This window comes from Canis aureus, chromosome 11 (assembly GCF_053574225.1).
Source record: "Canis aureus isolate CA01 chromosome 11, VMU_Caureus_v.1.0, whole genome shotgun sequence".
Taxonomy (NCBI): domain Eukaryota; kingdom Metazoa; phylum Chordata; class Mammalia; order Carnivora; family Canidae; genus Canis; species Canis aureus.
Window position 1 is genome coordinate 27,307,249 of NC_135621.1, and position 22,534 is coordinate 27,329,782.

The 22,534-nt window shown below is 38.4% G+C and overlaps 1 protein-coding gene across 4 annotated transcripts in view; it reads left to right on the forward strand.

Moving 5' to 3' along the window:
• The window catches only part of MRTFA (myocardin related transcription factor A), a 198,000-nt gene that overhangs the window by 23,609 nt on the left and 151,857 nt on the right, over positions 1–22,534 (forward strand). For 2 of the 4 annotated variants that reach the window (XM_077914394.1, XM_077914392.1), the window contains exon 2: positions 10,488–10,549. Coding sequence is in view for 3 of the 4 variants with exons in the window: in XM_077914392.1 (XP_077770518.1) it covers positions 10,488–10,549 (62 nt within the window). In the remaining variant the exon portion in view is untranslated. Of the gene's footprint in view, positions 1–10,487; positions 10,550–11,308; positions 11,423–22,534 lie in introns of those variants that run through there. The other 2 variants (XM_077914391.1, XM_077914393.1) reach the window with 1 other exon arrangement.

Below are 22,534 nucleotides of genomic sequence, written 5' to 3' on the forward strand. Positions count from 1 at the left end.
TTTTAGTGTTTTCAACTTTCCTTACCACCATATCTAAAAAGTACTTTCTGCCCACAAAGCCTCTCCTTTGTTTCCTTTATAACTCAGACAAATTTATAATTACAGTTGACCCTTGAACAATGGGTGGGTTGGGGCACTGAACCCCACACAGCTGAAACCCATATATAAATTTTGTCTCTCCCCAGACATAAAAGCCTGCTGACCATAAGCCTTACCACCGATAACAAATAGCCTGATAACAAATAGCCTTACTGGTAACACATATTTTGTATGTTCTATGTTTTAACTGCTATATTTATACAATAAAGTAAATTAGAAGAAAATGTTATTAAGAAAATCATAAGGAAGAGAAGGGACCCACGTTCAAGTGTCATCTGTAGTTTGATGGCTTGCTTGCTTACTTGTTTTTGTCTTCCTATACTCCAAGTTTATAAACCCCAGGAGGGTAGAGACCATGTTTTATTCTTTTTATCTAGCACATGCTGACTGACATATGCTGGTCTTTTTTTTTTTTTTTTTTTAGAGGAAAGTTAAAATAAAATATTTATTGTGAAAGATAAGAAAACAAAAAAAAGAGTTCAAAGAAATTATACTGATTATCACAAATTAGTGATAAATATATTGTATTTACTTAATTGTACCTCATATGCTTATATATATAGAGAGATAAAGTATATAAATAAAACATATAATAATTTAAATTTTTGTGTTAATATAAATAGAATAATTTTCATTTTGATTTCAATAATATTTATATTTAAGTAACTTTACTGTTTTTTTTTTAATTTATTTTTTATTGGTGTTCAATTTACTAACATACAGAATATATGCTGGTCTTTAATAAGTATTGAGTGAATGATCATTTGATAACTTATGCATTATAGAGAGATACATTCTTTAGTTCATTTTTAAAATCTTAATTGACTTTATTACCCAGCAATTGCAAGTATTAAAATATGTATTTTCTATATAACCTACTGTGAGGTGATCAATGTTAAACAAAATATTAATTTTCATCATTTGTTTCAATGCATATATTTTTTAAAGATTTTATTTATTCATGAGAGACAGAGAGAGAGAGGCAGAGACACAGGCAAGGGAGAAACAGGCTCCATGCAGGGAGCCTGATGTGGGACTTGATCCCAGGTCTCCAGGATCAGGCCCTGGGCTCAATGCGGCGCTAAACCGCTGAGCCACCCAGGCTGCCCTCAGTTCATATCTTCTTGACCAATTCTTTTCTTTCCATTTTGCCTTTGAGTCTGAAGAATTTTAACCACGATAGTTATGGACTTGAATATTCATCTGCAGCTACCTATATGCTCCTAGTGATTTTATCACAGCCATCCTCTAAGTGGTTTCTGGAAAACATGAGGACGGACTTCATTCATCTTCACCTCATAGGCTCTTTAGCACCTGAAAGAGCCCAGCGACTGGCCCACACAGACTGCCACCTGGCCTGCTTGGCTTGGTGGTGCCTCAGGCACCCTCCTCCTTCCATAGCTTTGTAGAAAAGAGAATCTTTTTTTTTTTTTTTTAATTATTTATTCATGAGAGACACAGAGCACAGAGAGAGAGGCAGAGACATAGGCAGAGGGAGAAGCAGGCTCCCTGTGGGGAGCCTGATGCGGGACTCGATCCTAGGACCCCGGGATCACAACCTGAGCCAAAGGCAGATGTTCAATCAGTGAGCCACACAGGTGCCTGTAAAATGATAAAGGTCAAGGTGGGCAAAAAAAATGATTTGGTTCTCTCTCTCTTTTTTTTTTTAAATGTTGGTGGGGTTTTGTTTGTTTAAGTAATGTCTATATCCAGTGTAGGGCTTGAACTCATAATGCCAAGATTAAGAGTTGCATGTTCCACTGACTCAACCAGTCAGGTGCCCCAAATAATTTGTTTCTGTGGGTTGGATCTTTCAGAATTAATTTAGATGGTGCTGGAAAAACTTTCCCTGATTGGCCAGGGTTGGATTAGATCTCCCTGTTGTTTGGTCTATAACACCATGTGCTTGCCTTTTATAGCCATACACTCCCTACTTAGATTCCCTGAGAGAGAGAGAATTTAGTTTATCATTGTATCCTCAGCCCTCAGATTGGTGCCTCAGACATGGTAGTTGTGTTCAATAAATACTGGTTCAGTGAGAAATAAGTGTTAAAATTGAGGTATTAAGAACAGTTTTTTTTTTTTTAATTTTTATTTATTTATGATAGTCACACACAGAGAGAGAGAGAGGCAGAGACACAGGCAGAGGGAGAAGCAGGCTCCATGCACCGGGAGCCTGATGTGGGATTCGATCCCGGGTCTCCAGGATCGCGCCCTGGGCCAAAGGCAGGCGCCAAACCGCTGCGCCACCCAGGGATCCCTAAGAACAGTTTTTACACTGGTAGGTTATGGAGTTTATTGGTCCCAAGAATTACTTTGTTCTTTGTTTTCAAGTTAAGTATCATGACATAAGTTTAAAAAAAATCTTAATTATGGAAAATTTCAAGCACATACAAAAATAAAGAGAATAATAAAATGAACCACCACTGTGTGCCTATCATTCAGCTTCAACAGTTATCAACACATGACCATTCTTGTTTAACCTTGCTCCCCCTTCTTCCTCAATATTTTAAAACAAATCCCAGACATGATATCATTTCATCTGTAAATACTTCGGAAGAGTATAATCAATTTAAGAACTAGTTAACTCTTGGAAAAACCTGATACAAAAATTCCATTTGTCTCCTTGAATCTAATTGTAGATGCCAGCTGGTGAATTTCCATGTGCTAAACCACTCCCAAGGCTTGACTCACTATTGAAAGCATATACTCCATTGTAATTGCTGAGATAGCAGCAGTTTGCTAGAATATATTATCATGGTTGTTTCTATTTGGGTAGAGAGAGGTTACCAATAAGTAAAAACTCATATGTCAGAAATAATTTGGGAGATGTATAAAGACGAATGATACTTTCTGACATTGTGCATTACAGGCCTTTGAGATTTTGCCTGGAAAATGAAAATGAAATATGGTTTGTGGATTATTAGAGTAAATTCCTGTAGTTCTTTGTGAGTGAATTCCTGAGAGTCACAATTAGCAGTAAAATGAAAAGTAATGGTGTCAGAAGGCCCAGAGTTAGATTCCTAAGCCTTGGAAGGTTGAAGGTTTAGAACTTGGGCCAGAGGAAAAGTCACATGGCATCGGTAGTGGTTATGGTTAGTTTTATTCTAGAAGTTAAACTTGTGGCCTAGACCTCTGTAAATAGCCTAGGTTAAATAACATTTCCTTTGGGAAGGAAAGAGAGGCACTCTTTTCTTTCAGCAAATATTTTAAAGGATTAAGTACTATCTTGTAAAATTTGAAGATTGGCACTGAGTAAATGGTTGGACTAGAACAGTGTTTTCTCATGATCCCAGTTTTTTGTGGAAAAGCAATGAAACGAGGATGGAAATGATCATAAGCACCTTTAACTATTTAGTCACATAGGAGAATAAGACTGATTCTGAGAGGCTGCGGTGTAAGTCCCAGCCCTGTTAGGACTACAGCTCTGCTTTTTCCTTAGCCTGAATCACCATATGGTTTTGATAGGAGATGGTAGATATGATGATCATCCCAAGTTAATTCTTGGCAATTTATTTTGAAAATACACTCTTATTTTTGCCTTTATACTCCCATAACCCTTAGGTAATTCCTCTATTAAAATACTTAGTACACAGTGCCTTGAATAGGGATTTTGTCATAATCATCTGTGTATCCTTAACATCTAGCACATGGTCACTTGGAAAATATTTGTTGACACATGATGATCCCTTTCCAGCCTTGAGATGGTATGATTTTGTGATTTCTCCAGTGGCCTGGACCAGAAGAATATGGGAATAGTGCTATTCTGATATAGGCTCCTCTCTGAATTCTTTTTCTTCCTAAATGGTGTTTAGTCTCACACTCTGAACTATTCTCTTCTTTTGGGACCTTCCAGGAAATAGAAGGAGAAAAAAAAAAAGTTGTGTTTAGAACAAGAAGACTTATGTCAGACTGAAGTTGATATGTTGGGATCACTGGAATCCTCCAGTTGCAGTCAGGATGAAGAATTCAGTGTTGATAATAGATGCCAGGAGCTTGTTCTCTTTTGTTACTCTTCCTCATTTACTGAGATTTGGCTCCATATCTATGACTGAGGTGGATTTCAGTCTTGATCATCAGGCTTTAAAAGATGTAGTCAGTGATTGGGAATTAATCAGCACCAAATTATGAACATGTCTTTTTTCATGTATGTGGTAACTGCTGAAATTAATTTGTTGTAAAACTGTAGAATCTACACCAAATTAAACCTATGGTTTATTATCTAATACAGGATAGTAAAAGAGAAATGTCAAAAACCATTATTTCATCAACCTGTTTATTTGTTGCAAAGTTGGAAGCTGTCTCAAACTCAACATACACAGAACTAAAACGATCCATTTTCCTCCACTAAACTTTTTCCCCACCAGCAATTTTCCCTGTCTTATTTTATGGCAACTCTCTTCTTTTAGTTCTGGTCAAAACTTTGGACCTTATATTTCTCTTATACCCCATGTGCAGTCTGCCAGGAAAACTCACTGGACCTGTGTTCAAAATATATCCAAATCAACAACTCACCATCTCTCTTGCTACTACTTAGACAGTGGTCTAAAGCCACTGTCCTCTCTTGCCTGGATTATTGTAGCATTTCTTAACTGATCTCCCAGCTTCTACTCTTTACTTTTGGCACAGCTGCCTGAATCATTCTCATTATACCTACGTGAGATCATGTCACTCCTCTGTTCAGAAACTGTGCTGTGGCTCCCCATTACACTCTTGAGTAAATACCCATAAGGCCTTATCTTCTCTGGCCTTCTATTAACCTCTCTGACCTTACCTACTGAATCCCCCTTGTTCACTCTGCTGCAGCCACATTAGCTTTCTTGCTATTCCTTGAAGGAGACAGTCCTGCTTCTGCCTTAGGGCTTTTGTAGTGACTGTTTCCTGTGCTCTTCCTCTAGATACCTATATGGCTAACCTTCATCACTGTCAAATCTTGCTTCAATGTCACTTTCTCAGTGAGGCCTACCCTAATCACCTTATGTAAACATAACTCCTTTGCAAAAACACTTCTGATTCCCTTTATTGTGATCTACCCTTTTCCCCCTAAAACATTCATTATATTTTAAGATCTATATAATTTCTCTCTCTTTTTTTTTTTTTTTTAATTTTTTTTTTCTTCTTTTCTATTCATTTATGATAGTCACAGAGAGAGAGAGAGGCACAGAGACACAGGCAGAGGGAGAAGCAGGCTCCATGCACTGGGAGCCCGACGTGGGATTCGATCCCGGGTCTCCAGGATCGCGCCCTGGGCCAAAGGCAGGTGCCAAACCGCTGCGCCACCCAGGGATCCCATAATTTCTCTCTCATAATTATTCCTTGAAAGTGAGTTTAGTGGATTCATTTTATATATCTATAAGCTCTGCTTAAATGCAGGTAGACTTAGAACTTTGGTTATTAAACTAACTTTCTGTCATTTTCAAGCATCCAAAAGAATGCAGAACCTAAAACCAAGAAAAAGAAAAGCAAGTGCCTTAGATAGTCAAGAAAGAATTTTTGAGCATTGTTGACAATTCCTGAGAAGACTTAAAGTGCCAAAAGTGCTGGGAGTAGTTGGTTCTTTCAGAAGTTGAAGGAGTGTGTTGATTAAACTGGCAATGTCTGGTTATAAATAGATCAGTGTTTTTTGAGAAGCATAGGTGAAAGGATGTGCAAGAAAGGCAGAGAAAGCAGAGTATGGTGGTAGTCATAGTGGACAAGATTTGAAGTGACTAGTGCAGGGAATGAGTGGTAGATTCTTGAGAACCATCATGGAGAGCCAGAAGATAAGACACATCTTTGTGGAGTGGAAATGGGCAAGTGCCATAGAAACACTTTCAGATACAAAATATATTAAAGCCATAGACAGAAGGACCCTTTCCTTTGAATGTAAATGAAAACCACAATGAGATACCACTTGAGACTTGTTAGGATAGCTATTATCAAAAACAAAACAAAACAACAACAACAACAAAAAAAACCTGAGGAGAAACTGGAACCCTCGTGCATCATTGGTGAGAATATACACTGGTACAGCCACCGTGAAAAGCAATTTTGGTTCCTCAGAATGTTAAACATAAAGTTTCCATACAATTCAGCAATTCTACTCCTGAGTGACACTCAAAAGAATTGAAAGTGGGGACTTAAACAGATACTCGTACATCAATGTTTACAGCAGCATTATTTACAGTAGCCAAAAGGTGGAAACAATCTAAGTGTCCCTCCACTGATGAATGGGTAAACAAAATGTGATAATGTACATACAATAGAATGTTATTTAGCATTAAAAAGAAAATTCTGATACATGCTACAAGGTGAATGAAACTTGAAGACATTATGCTAAGTGAAAGGTTCCTGGATACAAAGAGACAGATATTGTATGATTTCACTTACATGAGGCTTATAGAATAGGCAAATACATAGAGATAGAAAGTAGAGTAGATGTTATCAGGGACCAGAGGGAGGAGAAATGGGGAGTTACTGTCTAACGGGTAGCGTTTCTATTTCGGATGATGAAAAATTCTGGAGATGGATAGTGGTGATGGTTGCACAACATTGTGAATGCACTTGTTGCCACTGAATTGTACACGTTAAGAATGGTTAAAATGGGATCCCTGGGTGGCGCAGTGGTTTGGCGCCTGCCTTTGGCCCGGGGCGCGATCCTGGAGACCTGGGATCAAATCCCACGTCGGGCTCCCGGTGCATGGAGCCTGCTTCTCCCTCTGCCTGTGTCTCTGCCTCTCTCTCTCGCTTTCTCTGTGTGAGTATCATAAATAAATAAAAAAAAAAATTAAAAAAGAATGGTTAAAATGCTAAATTTTATGTGAAATATATTTTAACATATACTTTAACCCCCACCCCCGAACCCCTCTCCTTTAGGTGTAGCTGTGCATGCATGAGAGTGGGAGTATGTGTAGGGAGGGCACAGATATGCTGTTCCACAATGAAGGCAGGTGTTCCCCACACGGATGCTCAGACTTCAGTGATGGTGGAGATGTGCTTTCTGGTGGGTGATACAATAACCAGCTAGGTCATTCAGCTCCTTCTCCTGCAGTCATATTTGTAAGCATAGGAGAGTCATTCAGTCATTAAGAAAACGTTATATTTTAGGGGGATTTCCTGGGTGGTTCAGCGGTTTAGTGCCTGCCTTTGGCCCAGGGCATGATCCTGGAGTCCTGGGATCGAGTCCCGCATCAGTCTCCCTGCATGGAACCTGCTTCTTCCTCTGCCTATGTCCCTGCCTCTCTCTCTCTCTCTGTTTCTCATGAATAAATAAAAACACAGAGACAGAGAGAGGCACAGAGGGAGGAGAAGCAGGCTCCATGTAGGAGCCTGACACGAGACTTGATCCCAGAACTCCAGGACCACGTCCTGAGCCGAAGGCAGCTGTTCAACTGCTGAGGCACCCAGGCGTCCCTAATGCCTAATTTTTTAAAGAAACAGCCTTTCTAAAACTTCAGGGCACACACATTTAATTTTTAAATTATTTTCAGTTAGGGAAAGCTTGTAGGTATTTAAATTTTTCTTCTGCTATAATTTCCAAAGCATTTTCTATCTTAATAAAGCTGTGTGTTCTGTAATATGTAGTAGGATAAATACACTGGACTAGTAATCAGATTCTGGCCCAAGTTTTTATGTTATCAAGTCACTGAACCTCTTCTACTCTGGTTTCCCAACTGAGAATGAAGGGATTGGATGTGTAAACTTCCAGGGTTTAGTTATAAAGTTTTAGTCATTTTATTGGAATTTTTCTAAAGCTAGTAATATAAAAGATTAGAAGAACTTTGTTTATAATACCGTTCACATAAAAATATAATTCTTTTCAGTGTAGCATAAGACTGGATTCTAAAGGGGCTTAGTCAGTGGATGACTAAAACAACTTTTTTATAAGAAGGTCTCGTTTAGAAGTCAGTTTCAAAATGCATTCTCTGACAACATTGAACTAAAAATCCTGGATCTCATTTTGATGTTAATAATTGTAAGTAAATTGTCATTATCTTATATCTTCTTTCTATTCATCTATTTTTAAAAGATAACTCATCACTGTGTAGGAGTTGGCTTTTTCTGTTATGGCTTCCCTAGAAATACTTCTGCTTTAGTCTTTCTCCCTTAAGTGCCTTTTCCTGAGAATAAAGGATTGAGTTCATACCTTTGCATAATGATTTAGAGAGTATTTTAAGCTTGGCATGTTAAAACCTGGCTGACTCCATTAATATGTGGACAAACTAGCACATTAGAATATTTTTTAAGTTCCAAGCCACAAGTTGTGCTTTAAATGAACATGGGCATGTATACAATTAATATTTAAGCCTTGGATAGCACAGACATTCAAAATGCCCGTTGCCCTGGGTGACTGGTTTTCAGCAAGGCTCTTGCTTGCCCTGCACATTTCTTCCTCTGCTTTGAACAGTGCCAGGAGCAGAGTCAGGAGAGGGTTTATTCCTTTGGCGCTCTGCTACTCTCTGCTTTCGGCAGGCAAAAAGGTTGCTGTTTTACTTCTTAAACTCCTACCATATGGAAAGTTTCTATAAATAAATCTTGGATTTATGATTGGACTTCTAAATTTGTAACCTCCACGATCCATGGCTAAAGCCAATATAAATACCTATTTAAACATGCAGACTGCATACAAAGCTGTGGCACTATTTCCCTGAGAATGGTCTCCAGCCACAATATCTAAATTATCAATTCAGTTAATTTTTTCTGTCTCAGTTGGCATGAATGAAGACCTCATTTTGTTGTTAAGCAAAAAGTAGTGAGCCTGGTAGTTTTTAGTGAATCCACTTTGACTTTTTATTTTCACTTTTGACTTTTTGTACATGAATTGTTGGCATAGTTATATAGCAGATGTATTCATGAAAATGTAGAAGTGCATGAGATTTTGACAAACGATCATTTAAATGTACTAAAGGAACTGACGTTTTAGAGGAATCCTTTTATTATTTATTTTGTAAATTTGGGTCAGTGGTATTTCAGTCAACAATACTATAACGGGCACCTGTTATGTGCCAGACACTGTGTTAGGTCTTAGGGCACATTGAGTTGTATGAAAGATGATTCCTCTTCAGACAAGTAAGAGAAAAAGAAAGAGGAAACGTGGGGACAATAAAATGTTTTATCGCTCTAATGGAAAAATGGACAAATGCCATGTGAGTGTGGTGGAGAGGCAAGTAGATTAACTCTGGGGAGTTGGGAAAGGCTTTAGAAAAATGTTTCAATTGAACCTTTAATAATAAAAATGATTTCTAACTAGCTGTAGTTTATTGAGTGCCTACTGTTTACTAGGATTAGTTAATGCTACCTACCAGGGAAAGGGGTAGGGGGGCATTTTATGCAGTAAGAAAACTGTGGAACTATCAAAGATTGTATATCCCAGAAGTAAGAAGTTTGGTACAGCTAATGGAAAGAGGAGGGAGATCAGTGGCTGGGTGCTTCAGATTATGAAGGACCTCAGATACACAATGTGTCCCTTCCACCCTGTTTTTGGTCACATTTCCTTGCCTGAAAAGCCTTTCTCCTCTCTTTGCTGATGTACCTTTTTTTAAAGGTCTGGCTTTTATGTGAAGCTTTCCTCCCCTTTTGTCAAAGCTTATTGTTTTTACTGAATAGTTGTACAAGAGAGTATACCTCATAAAAGGGCATTCCATTTTTTTTAAAGATTTTATTTATTCATGAGAGAGACACAGAGAGAGAGAGAGAGAGAGAGCGAGTGAGACTGGCAGAGGGAGAAGCAGGCTCCGTGCAGGGAGCCTGATGTGGGACTCGATCCCAGATCTCCAGGATCAGGCCCTGGGCTGAAGGTGGCGCTGAACCGCTGAGCCACCGGGCTGCCCAAGGGCATTCCATTTCTTGAACCATTTCTTGTAGTATAGTCTGATCTCCCCAACTAGTTTCTCTTAAAAGACAGGATAAATCCTCTTTAGCACCTGGTATAGTGCTCAGCACATTGTGAGAACTCAAGAAATACATAATGAATGGATGAATATGGAACATTTGTAGATATATCAGCTATTGAGACAGCCCAGCTACAGTGGTCGAGATCACCTACATTTATTTAAAAGGCATTTCTTAACACCAGTAAGAGCAATTTCCAGAGGTATAGTTCAGTTGTGATTTGGATGTAAAATGACTTAAGAGTAATCAACTCACAGGGTTGTTGAAGATTAAATTAGAACATTTAAGTGCTTAGAACAGTGCCTAGCATATATAGTAAGTGCTCAGTCAAGTGTTACCTATCACTTAGCTCCACCTATCTGGGCATTTTTGCCAGTGACAGAACTCAAAGACTGTTGTAGGCATGAAGAGGATAGAAAGGAGATAAACAGCTTCATACCTTTGAAACCAAATGCCCTTTAGGAACTGGAAGAACTGCTTATATTGCATGAACTTTTATTTTTCTGTTTGTGTTTTAGTGATCGAGGGGTATGGTTGGCATGGAATTGAATTTCATCTGTCTGTGGGAGTTGTAAACAAGGTAGGTTCCAGGTTTATTTACATTTCCCTGCTCCTTTCCTAAGCTGTTCTGTTAATATTTACAGTTTGAATTATAGATCAGATTTGATTATTGTTTAAGGATGCACTCTCATAGCCCTGTGACGGTCAGTCTTCTAATGTTGTGGACTACATACAGTATCTTGTTAAAATTTATTGAATGCCGAGAAACAGCATAACCAGTTACGCATTTTGGTGGTTGTATTGCAGAACCATGAATTCACACATGTGTATACAAACCGTGATCCAGTCCTTGGAGGGCAGAAGCTCTTGTATTAGAGCCATTGTGTAAACTGACTTGGGGTAATGGGCTAACTCTTCTGGTCACTTTAATGTTCTGTAGCTTATGTGAATAGTAGACTAAATGCAACAGAGGGCCTGTTTTGACAGTAGCCAGGCCATCATGGTAATTATAAATTTTGTTACTGGTGACAGAATCTGTCTATCTGCAACCACTAGAGTTTGATTTGACGGTAACATGCTTGTGTTCCTATCTTAAGTTCTGGGCTAAACAAAAATACAGCAGATATGGTTTTGGCTCCTGTATCTGTCTTGTGTCAGATGCCTGCAGAAAGCTATAGATGGCAGCTTCACGCAGCTCTGCAAACCTATTTCCGTCAGAACATTTCCTGTCAAAGTAAGGTAGTGCTGGTTCACCTAGTTCTAGTTTTCTGTGTTCTTAGGTATGTGGAGATCCCATTGCTCATGATTGCAGGAAACTTGGATCACTCAGAGAGTGAACTTGATAGCCAAAAAGATGGTGACACTACTCCCTACAATCCCTCCAACCAGGAATCCTATGAACTTTGTAGAGGGTCCAGAGGTTGCTGACAATCTTGGATTCTTGTACCTGCAGGTAGAACAGCAAAAATTCTTGAGATTCCTTGCTCTCAGTTACAAAGAACAGTAATCATAAATATGTTGCTACAAGGAAAAACAGTTGAGTTACTTTTTTTTTTTTTTTTTTTTTTTAAGTAAGCTTTATGTCTGATGTAGGGCTTGAACTTACAACCCTGAGATCAACAGTTGCATGCTCCAGCAACTGAGCCAGCCAGGTGCCCCATTGAGCTACTTTCTGTAGCAAAAGGAACATGGTCCTTGGAATTGACACTGCTGCCTAGGAAGAGAGGTAGAAGAGTTGATGAAAGTTTAATTTCCTTCATTATCATCTGGAGGCCTGAATATCATGTCTGGTCTGGATGGTCACTCAGGAAATTATCTTCTTTCTGTTTTCCTGCTTTTTATTGGGGATAGTATAAATAAGAACTATTTCATGGAAATACTGTAAGGATTAATGGAAAGGAAAGAAACTAAAATTTACTGAATGCCTAAGGATTAGGCATGCTACTGTAAATTTTCACAATGTGTTCTTTTATTGAAACATACAAAGTTCATTGATATTGTACTTTTTCAAGTCTAAGTGGATGACATCATGGATATCACTTCCTTGAACTATTCTGATCTTTTTTGTAGCCACTTAGAAGGAAGAGGTTTAGATATTGATACATGTTACTTCATATATGTCTGCTAGAACCTTCTTTTATGAAGGAAAAAAAAATACCTACATGAGTTAATGGAATTTTTTTGTTTTTGTTTTTATCTGGAAAATAAAAACAGAGTTGCTACTGATTTAGCCAAAGGCAGAAAGGAGACTAGCAGATCTGAAATTAGAGACACCTTAGCTGTTTTGGGAAGTTGAGACTCTTGAGCCAGGCTTTGCTGAAGTCAGAGTAGGTTAATATTTTCATAGCTCAAAGCAAATGTGAATTGTGGTTGTTTATAGGTGCAGTTTTGCTTGGTCTCTGTAGTTGCACATGGGTGAGTAAAATACAGTGCTGCTGTGTTGGGCAACTTCTGCAAAAGCCCCTGAACCAATGCAAATTAAACTTCTCCAAAAATACCAAAAAATTCCCCATTTGGATCTTTTGCTGGCTGAGGGAATTGACTGTTGTCATCTTGCTGGTAAAGAAATTGTCATACATTCTTTTGGAATGATTCTAGATTTGATTTTCTGCTTTAAAATTTCCTCTTGAAATTCTTCTCTGATAGGAGATACCATCTCTACATCTCAGACATATGGGATTAGAATAAATTGTTACCTCTCTCCCAGGTGATAGGAAATTAAGGTGGAGTATTTTTTCCCCTGATTCCACATTTAATGTCTCCAAATCTATTGTCTTTTTACTCTTAAAATAGTAAGCTTTTGTGGTCTTAGCAAGGTTTATAGAGAGTTACCTAGTGACACAATACTGTCCTTTATTGGGCTGAAATGGAAACATTAATATTTCTTAATATGTGACAATTTTCATTTTTATTTTCCTGTCTATAGAATGAATTGTTGTATTTTTTCTCTTGGCTTTTCTTTCTTCGGTCAGGAACTCTAATAACAAAATTCTCCCTTCTTGCTTCAGCAGACAAATACCACTTTTTTTTTAAGATTTTATTTAGGCTCAGCGTTTTGGCGCCTGCCTTTGGCCCAGGGCGCGATCCTGGAGTCCCGGGATCGAGTCCCACGTCGGGCTCCTGGCATGGAGCCTGCTTCTCCTTCCTCCTGTGTCTCTGCCTCTCTCTCTCTCTCTCTCTGTCTATCATAAATAAATAAATAAATAAATCTTTAAAAAAAAAAGATAAAAAAAAAAGATTTTATTTATTCATGAGAGACACAGAGAGAGGCAGAGGCATAGGCAGAGAGAGAAGTAAGCTCCATGCAGGGAGCCCGACGTGGAACTCCATCCCGGGACTCCAGGATCACACCGTGGGCCAAAGGCATGTGCTCAACCACTGAGCCACCCAGGTGTCCCACAAATACCACTTTTTAAGTAATAGCTTTATTGATGTGTAATTTATATACTGCAAAATTTGCCTGTTTAAAGTGTATAAGTCAATAATTTTAGTAAATTTGTAGAGTTGTGTAACTATTACTATACTCTGGTGTTATATTCCCAGCTCCCCAAAAAGATCCCCTGTAAGACTCTTAACCATAGGAAACAAACAGAGTTGCTTGCTGGAGAGGATGGGGGGATGGGATAGCTAGGTGATGGATATTAAGGGAGGCACGTGATGTAATGAGTACTGGGTATTATATAAAACTGATGAATCACTAAACTCTACCTCCAAAACTAAAAATACAGTGTATGGTAATTAATTGAATAATAAAAAAGATCCCTCGTAAACATGACTTTCTAACTTTATATCCTATACAAATTTTGCTAAGTTCTGTATCAGATTTAATCTTCTTCTGACAGAGTTTTCCCATTGCTTATTTCCCTCCTTATTTTTGTATTAGTTGCTTACTGCAGGTCAACTGTCTCTCTCTGCCTGTCTCTTTCTCTCTCTCTCTGTCTATCTCTCATAAGTAAATAACTAAATCTTTTTAGTTATTAATCTTTTTTTTTTTTTTTTTTAATTCATGAGAGAGGCAGAGAGAGATGCAAGCTCCCTACAGGGAGCCCAATGTGGGACTTGATCCCTGGACCCTGGGATCATGCCCTGAGCCGAAGGCAAATGTTCAACCGCTGAGCCACCTAGGGGTCCCAAAAGTGTAACCTTTCTTGAATAGTGGCTTTAGATTTTATTTGAAGTTTTTTTTTTTTTTTTTTTCCTTGAAAAACTATTCTATAATACTTCAGGCCTTTCAATAAAAGCTTTAGTATTTGGGCACCTGGGTGGCTCAGTTGGTTAAGCACTTAACTTTTGATATCAGCTCAGGTCATGATCTGAGTTGTGAGATCGAGCCCTGCCTTGGGCTTTGTGCTCTCAATAAATCAATCTATCTATCTATCTTTCTTTCTTTCTTTTTTTTCAATAAATCTTTAAAACGAAGTTCTTGTGTTCTTGGTTTCCTGTTTACTTATTTGTTTTTAAAGGGAATCATTTAAAAAAATAAAAAGAATTAAGGGAATCATTTATCTGGTTATTTTTCTTTGTATATGTAGATTAGCTATTTGCTAATTGGAGAATTTTGCTCTGTACATGAATGTTCAGTTGCTTAGTAAATAAGGTAAATGAATATACTAGTACACACGGACTTTTAAAAGTTTTTTATTTTTAAAGATTTTATTTTATTTTTTTAAAAGATTTTATTTATTCATGAGAGAGAGAGAGAGAGAGAGGGAGAGAGGCAGAGACACAGGCAGAGGGAGAAGCAGGCTCCATGCAGGGAGCCTGACGCAGACTCAATCCCGGGACTCAAGATCACGCCCTGGGCCAAAGACAGGCACTAAACTGCTGAGCCACCCAGGGATCCCCCAAATATTTTATTTTTAAGTAAACTCTACATCCAGTGTTGGGCTTGAACTTATTATAACCCTGAGATCAAAAGTGGAATGCTCTACTGACTGAGCCAGCCAGGTACCCTGAACTTTTAAAAGTTTTATTGGAGAATTAATAAATTCAATAAATTATCTGTTTCAGCATAGCAAATTATTCTAAAACTCAGCAGCTTACAACAATAATAAGCGTTATCTCAGGGCACCTGGGTGGCTCAGAGCATCTGCCTTTGGTTCAGGTTGTGATCCCAGGGTCCTGGAATTGAGTCTCAAATCAGGCTCCTTAGAGGGAGCCTGCTTCTCCCTCTGCCTATGTCTCTGTCTCTCTTTGTATGTCTCTCATGAATAAAATAAAATATTAAAAAACCAAGAAACCAAAAACACAGAACAACATTGTGTCATATAGTTTCTGTGGCTCAGGAATTTAGGAGCAGCTTAACTGAGTGATTCTGGCTTTGAGGTTGTATTCATAATGTTTGCTGGTGCTCTGGTTATCTAAAGACTTGACTGGGGCTGGAGGATCCATTTCTAAGCTTACTTACATGGCTGTGGCAGGAGACCATGGTTTCTCACTGGCTATTGGCTGGAGGCTTCATTTCCTTTGCAGATAGACCTCTATGTAGGATTGCTTGAGTGTTATCATGACAGAGCAGCTGGCTTCCTTCTACAGCTCTCTCTATGGATTTGGTTGTTCTAGGTGTTTCATATAAATAGACTCATACAACATATGCTCTTTTGTAGACTGGCTTCTTTCACTTAGCCTCATGTTTTCAAGTCTCATCTATGTTGTAGCAGATGTCAGAACTTCATTCCTTTTTTTTTTTTAAGATTTTATTTATTTATTCATGAGAGACACACACAGAGAGAGAGGCAGAGACACAGGCAGAGGGAGAAGCAGGTTCTCTGTGGGGAGTCCAATGTGGGACTCCATCCCAGGACCCTGGGATCACGGCCTGAGCTGAAGACAGATGCTCAACCACTGAGCCACCTGGGTGCCCCTGAACTTCATTCCTTTTTAAGGATGAATAATATTTCATCGTATGGATATACCATATTTTAAAAATCCATGTATCAGTTAATGGACATTTGGGTTGTTTCTAGCCTTTGGCTCTTAAGAATAATGCTACTATGACTATTTGTGTACAGGTTTTCATGTGGATGCATGTTTTCTCATCTCTTAGGTAATATACTTAAGAGTTGAAGCCTATATATTTTTATCCCTCTGTGTTACTGTAGTAGAATTCTAACTGGACTTGTCACCTCTTTTTTTTTTTTATTTTTTTATTTATGTATGATAGTCACAGAGAGAGAGAGAGGCAGAGACACAGGCAGAGGGAGAAGCAGGCTCCATGTGCCGAGAGCCCGATGTGGGATTCGATCCCGGGTCTCCAGGATCGCGCCCTGGGCCAAAGGCAGGCGCTAAACCGCTGCGCCATCCAGGGATCCCCTGACTTGTCACCTCTTTAAATTGCCTTTCACTTGGCTATCCAGGTGATTTTGCTGACATGGAGATTTAATCACATCATATCTCTATTTCTGTGTTTTCAGTGGCTCCTTGTAGCTTTCAGGAAAAAGTCCAAACTCACCTTATCACACAAGCCATTTATGATCTGGCTCCTGCTTTCCTTTAAGTTTTTCCTGCTGTACTTTTCATTCTTGTTCACTTAACTTCAGCTGATGACATGCTTTTTCCTATTAATGTTTTCATGCTTCTACCATTGTCTCAAACGGTTAATTACTCTCTTTGAATAGGAAATAACTACTTGTTCTTTAGAAATCATCTCTGGTCCCATTTGTGGTAAACTTTATTTTCTTTGTTTAATTTAAATTAAACCTGTGCTCTTACAGTACCTTTACCATACTGCTTATCACACTATTCTCTGGACATTGATTCCTGTTTGCTTCTCTAGATAGACTGCAAAAACCCTGAGGGAAGAAGCCATATCTTCTTTGACTTAGTATCTCTAGGCCTAATAGTAACACACAAAAGTAGCTAGTATCTATTGGGTTGTTTAGTATATAGATGCCAGGCAATATTATAGCATTTTACATTTGTTGTGTTACCTAATCTTCTACAACAGTCCTTTAAATTAGGTACTATTATTGGCTTCCCTTTATTTTTTAATTTTTAATTTTTTTTTAGAGATTTTTGTTTATTTGAGAGAGAGAGAGTGACAGAGCAACAGAGAGCATGAGTGGGGAGGAGAAGGAGAAGCAGGCTCCCCACTGAGCAGTGAGCCTGATGCAGAGCTTGATCCCAGGACCCCAGGATCATGACCTGAGCTGAAGGCAGACTCTCAACTGACTGAGCCACCCAGGTGCCCCTATTATTTTCCCTTTAAAAATGAAAATATCAAAGCACAGAGAGATTGAGTAATTTGCTAAAAGTTACACAAATAGCAAATGGTAGACCTGGCATTTGGTAGTGCTGGGATTTGAACCTGCACGCTCTGATTCCAGGGCCTTTGTTCTTATTTGTACTGCTGCCATAGTGTCTGGCACATAGATATTTAATAAATATTGGTAGGTGAGTGAACACTCATTGTTTCTGCATGCAGAACTTTGCTTACTTGGTTCCTGCCAATACTATGTTTGTACTTGGGGTTATAATGACAGGAAGATAGAGGTTTGAGTCACGGTGGTCTGAATTCCTGTCCTGCCCCATGACTTCTGCTTCTTGATTCATTTCTTTTCTTTTCCTACTTTTACTAAAGAGAATGATTCTTTTTTTTTTTTTTTTTTAAGATTTTATTTATTTATTCATGAGAGACACACAGAGAGAGGCAGAGACACAGGCAGAGGGAGAAGCAGGCTCCATGCAGGGAGCCCAACGTGGGACTCAATCCTGGGTCTCCAGGATCACGCCCTAGGCTGCAGGTGGCGCTAAACCACTGCGCCACCAGGGCTGCTTGAGAATGATTCTTTTTTTCTAAAATTTATTTATTTGTGAGAGAGAAAAGGGGGGGGGGGGGAGAGAACATGTGCTCCAGTGCAAGGCAGAGGAGAGAAGGAGAGAGCGAGAATCTGAAGCAGACTCCTTGCTGAGAGTGGAGCCCAATGCAGGGCTTGATCTCAAGACCCTGAGATCATGACCTGGGCTGAAATCAAGAGTTAGGTGCTCAACTGACAGCACCACCCAGGAGCCTCACCAAAGAGAATAATTCTGTTATTCTGCCTTAATTCCTTAGGTAATACTTACATTAAGATTCCTGAGTTTTGTGTCTTGGATTATTTTCTGCTCCAGTCTTTTATTTTGATGACATTTAAACCTTCAGAATAGTGTTAAGAATGGTAGAGTGGTCAGCAATATACCCTTTTGACTAAATTTATCAATTTTGAACATGTTGCTACATTTTTGTGTTCTCTCTCCACACACACATACATGCATGCATACATGTACATGCATACATGCACACATATTTATATTTTGCTGAAACATTTTAGGGTTACTTGCAGACATGATACTTTGCTCTTAAGTATTTTGGCATTGATTTCCAGAGAATAAAGAGATTTCTCTTACACAACTGCAGTACAGTTAGTATACTCAGGAACTTTATTTAGTATTGATATATTATCATCTAATGTACAGTCTATATTGTATGTTTCCCTGGTTTTAATAATGTTGTTTACTTTATGTTAAAGCTTTGAGATCTAGAATTCAGTCAAGGATTACATTGCATTTAGTTGTCCTGTCTCTTACCCTAAAACAGTTCCTAAAGCCTGGTTTTAAGAAGGGAGAGGTGTCTTTCATGACATTGACATTTTGAGAGATGAGCTGTTTTGTAGACTATTCTTCAATTTGAATTTATCTTTCTCCTCCTGAGTTGCTTCAGGATAAATATTGTAGGCAAGATGTTTTGTCTTTTTTAGTGCTGCACATCAGGAGGGCCACAATGGTAGTTTCATTAAATCTCACGTTAAATCTCACTTTGGGTTAAGTTTCTGTCTGCCAGATTTACCCAGTGGATAGGTGCCTTTTCTCCTTTGTAATATATAATTGATTAGAGTAAAAATTATTTTTTAAAAATATCTTTTGTACATAAGTAACATATGGTTGTCACAATTAAATGCCACCTAGGCAACAAACTAAACGGGCTAACAGTGTTTTAAAGTTGAGTATTGGGGGGCAGCCCCGGTGGCTTAGCGGTTTAGCGCTGCCTTCAGCCCAGGGCGTGATCCTGGAGACCCAGGATCAAGTCCCACGTCGGGCTCCCTGCATGGAGCCTGCTTCTCCCTCTGCCTGTGTCTGTGCCTCTCTCTCTCTCTCTCTCATGAATAAATAAATAAATAAAATCTTTAAAAAAAAAATAAAGTTGAGTATTGGGACATTTGGGTGGCTCAGTGGTTGAGTGCCTGTCTTTGACTCAGGGTGTGATCCCACGGTCCTGGGATTGAGTCCCACATCGGGCTCGCTGCATGGAGCCTGCTTCTCCCTCTGCCTGTGTCTCTGCCTCTATTTCTCATGAATAAGTAAATAAAATCTTAAAAAAAATAAAGTTGAATATTATGTGCAAGGTAATATGTACAAAATGGAGTTCACAGGTCATTTAATTTGAGCTTCTTTGTAATGTGAACTTTTAAGTACAGGGTTTTTTGTTTTGTTTTGTTTTTTTTTAAGTACAGAGTTTAAATTTGATTGCTGAAGAGCCTTGGGTTGAAAATCTAGTTTTTTTTGGTCGTAGGAATTTTTGCTGAGAACTTTTTCCTAATTGTACTTTAGTGGAGTATTAACATTTTTCATAGTTTTCAGACAAATTCTTTCCTGCTTTTATTAATTTTATTTTTTCCCACTTATTATTTTTATTTATTATTTTTTTAGATGGGGTAGGGGCAAAGGAAGAGGGAGAGAATCTTAAGTGGACTCCACACTCAGTGCAGAGCCCAAGGCTTGATCCCCAGACCCTGAGATCATGACCTGAGCTGAAATCAAGAATCGGACGCTCGGGGCAGCCTAAGTGGCTCAGCGGTTTAGTGCTGCCTTCAGCCTAGGGCCTGATCCTGGAGACCCAGGATCAAGTCCCACATCAGGCTCCCTGCATGGAGCCTGCTTCTCCCTCGGCTTGTGTCTCTGCCTATCTCTCTGTGTCTCTCATGAATAAATACATTAAAAAAAAATCTTAAAAAAGAAAAAAGAATTGGACACTCAACCTACTGAGCTACCCAAGCACCCCTCTTTTTTTGCTTTTAAAATCTCTTCCTCCCATCTTATGTGTGCCTTGAAACAATACAGCCTTTAGTGAGAACTCTGGCATTAATCTGAATTTGAACCCTGGCTCAGCCACTTAATCACTAGGAGATCTTGTACAGGTTGTTCAACTTCTCTGTACCTCAATATTCTCCTCTCTGTAATGGGGGAAATAATAATGCACTCATAAGCTTGCTGCAAGAATTGAATAAACATTTGCTACTTTCTGGTCACAAGTATTTAGTAAGTGTTACATATTCTTTTCAATCTGATAAAACTGGTCACATATAATTCAGTGACTTTTCCCTTAAATCTGTGCACTAGACATGTATACATAAACATATAAAATATACTTGTAGACTTTGTTCAAGGAAATAATCTTAGATATTTCTTCTCTAATTCTCTCCTTTCTTTGTGAAATTTGGCGGAAATGGAGATAAAGATTTAACTTAGAAGGCTTGTAGAATCCATACGTTAATCTTTTTTTTTCTTGGATGTTTACATTTGCTGCATACCATTTTTAAAAATAACAGCCAAGGACTGCCTGTGCTGGGAAAAAAATGGTAAATATTCTCTTTATTTCGGGCTATATGATCTTAATGCTACCTTGGAAATAGTTAAATTCAAGGCACTGGTAGCTGGCTGACATCTCTGCCCTGAATTCGAGGCTACAATTCATTATGTGACAATCAGTTGATCTAAGGAGAGTATCAGCTAAATTTTTTAGTGTTTCTTAATGGCAGAGGTACCGTATCTCCAGAGGGTAATTGGAAAAGTATGGGACCATTTTTGGTTGTTGCAATGTCTATGGAGGAGGGAGGATATACCACTAGCATTTCGTGGTCAGGGACCAAGGATAACAGTCCAAAACAAGAATTATCCACCACAAATGCCATTAGCATTGTTCAGACACTGAGCTACTTAAACCTAAAGGCTTAGTGAATTGATAGATACAATTTTATCTCAGTTATTAAAATGGATTGTTGTTTAAGGCGGGACGTTTTCTTTTTTTTCTTATTTTTTAAAGATTTTATTTATTTATTCACGAGAGACACAGAGAGAGAGGCAGAGACATAGGCAGAGGGAGAAGCAGGCTCCATGCAGGGAGCCCAATGTGGGACTCAATCCCAAAACTCCAGGATCACACCCTGAGCCAAAGACAGAGAGAGGCTCAACTGCTGAGCCACCCAGGTGTCCCCAGGCAGGAAGTTTTCTGAAAAAATATTTCAGAGCTGTAATATATACTCTCTATTCTTCAAGGAGAATTAGGCCATATTTTCTCACTTGGGGGAGAGTAAGGTATTTTACTGGAAATTCAGAAAGTATTGCTATGCATTGTAAATATGCATCGATTGGTGTTTAATTCCTAAAATTTGGAGTAGTTAAATGGTTAAAATTGGGTGGTGGTAAAAGAAAATTGATGTTACATTTCTTTAGTAATCTTTGTATCTCCATGATTGGTAGAAATAACATAATTTATGCCTGGCATTCTAGCAATGCTTGAATATTGCTCGTACTGTTCCTTTTTTTTTCTCCAGTGACCAAATGATGTATTTTTTTGGTAGATCAATAAGATTATATTAAGAATGTAATTAAACTTATTGTGGCTTGTTTCACTTGAGCCTAATGAAGGACTTTGACAAAGATTTTAGGGAAGGTAGTAAGTATTCTCAGCTTCCAGGCAAGGATTCTCAAGTATTTTTGGCTATGACTCATAATTAAGAGACATATTTTATATTGGCACCCAATTGTATGCATAAGCATACAGATACTTGAAACAAAAGTTTTATGAAATGATACCCTTACTACGTGTGGTACAATCTGATAGTTTTTATTTTAATTAATCGTAAAATGTTGATCTTGGTCTTTTTCTTTTTCTTTTTTTAAGATTTTATTTACTTATTAGATAGAGCCAGAGAGCACAAGCTGGTGAAGGGGGGATGGCAGAGGGAGAAGGAGATGTGGGGATCCTGGGATCATGACCTGAACAACTGAGCCATCCAGGTGCCCCTTGATCTTGCTCTATGAAATTGATTTTGTGACCAGTGTATTTTTTTTTTTTTTGTGACCAGTGTATTACAAATTGCAATTTGAAAAATTCTGTTGTAGGATATATAATGCAAGCTTTAAAATAATGTCCCAATTGTGACTTTTTTTTCTTAAAACTTATTATAAGAACAGTTAAGATGAGATCTGCCCTGTTAACAGATTTTTTAAGTGTACAATATAGTAATGTTATTGATCAATATGCACGATGTTGTATAGCAGATCTCCAGAACTTACTCGTCTTGCATAACTGAAATTTTATACCCATTGATTAGCAGCTTCCTCTTTAATCTTCTCCCTTGTCCCTGACAACCATTTTATCCTTTTCTTATATGAGTCTGACAATTTTTAAAAAATATTTTTATTTATTCATGAGAGACAGAGAGACATAGGCAGAGGAAGAAGCAGGCTCTCTGCAGAGAGCCTGATGCGGGACTCAATCCCAGGAACCTGGGATCACGACTGGAGC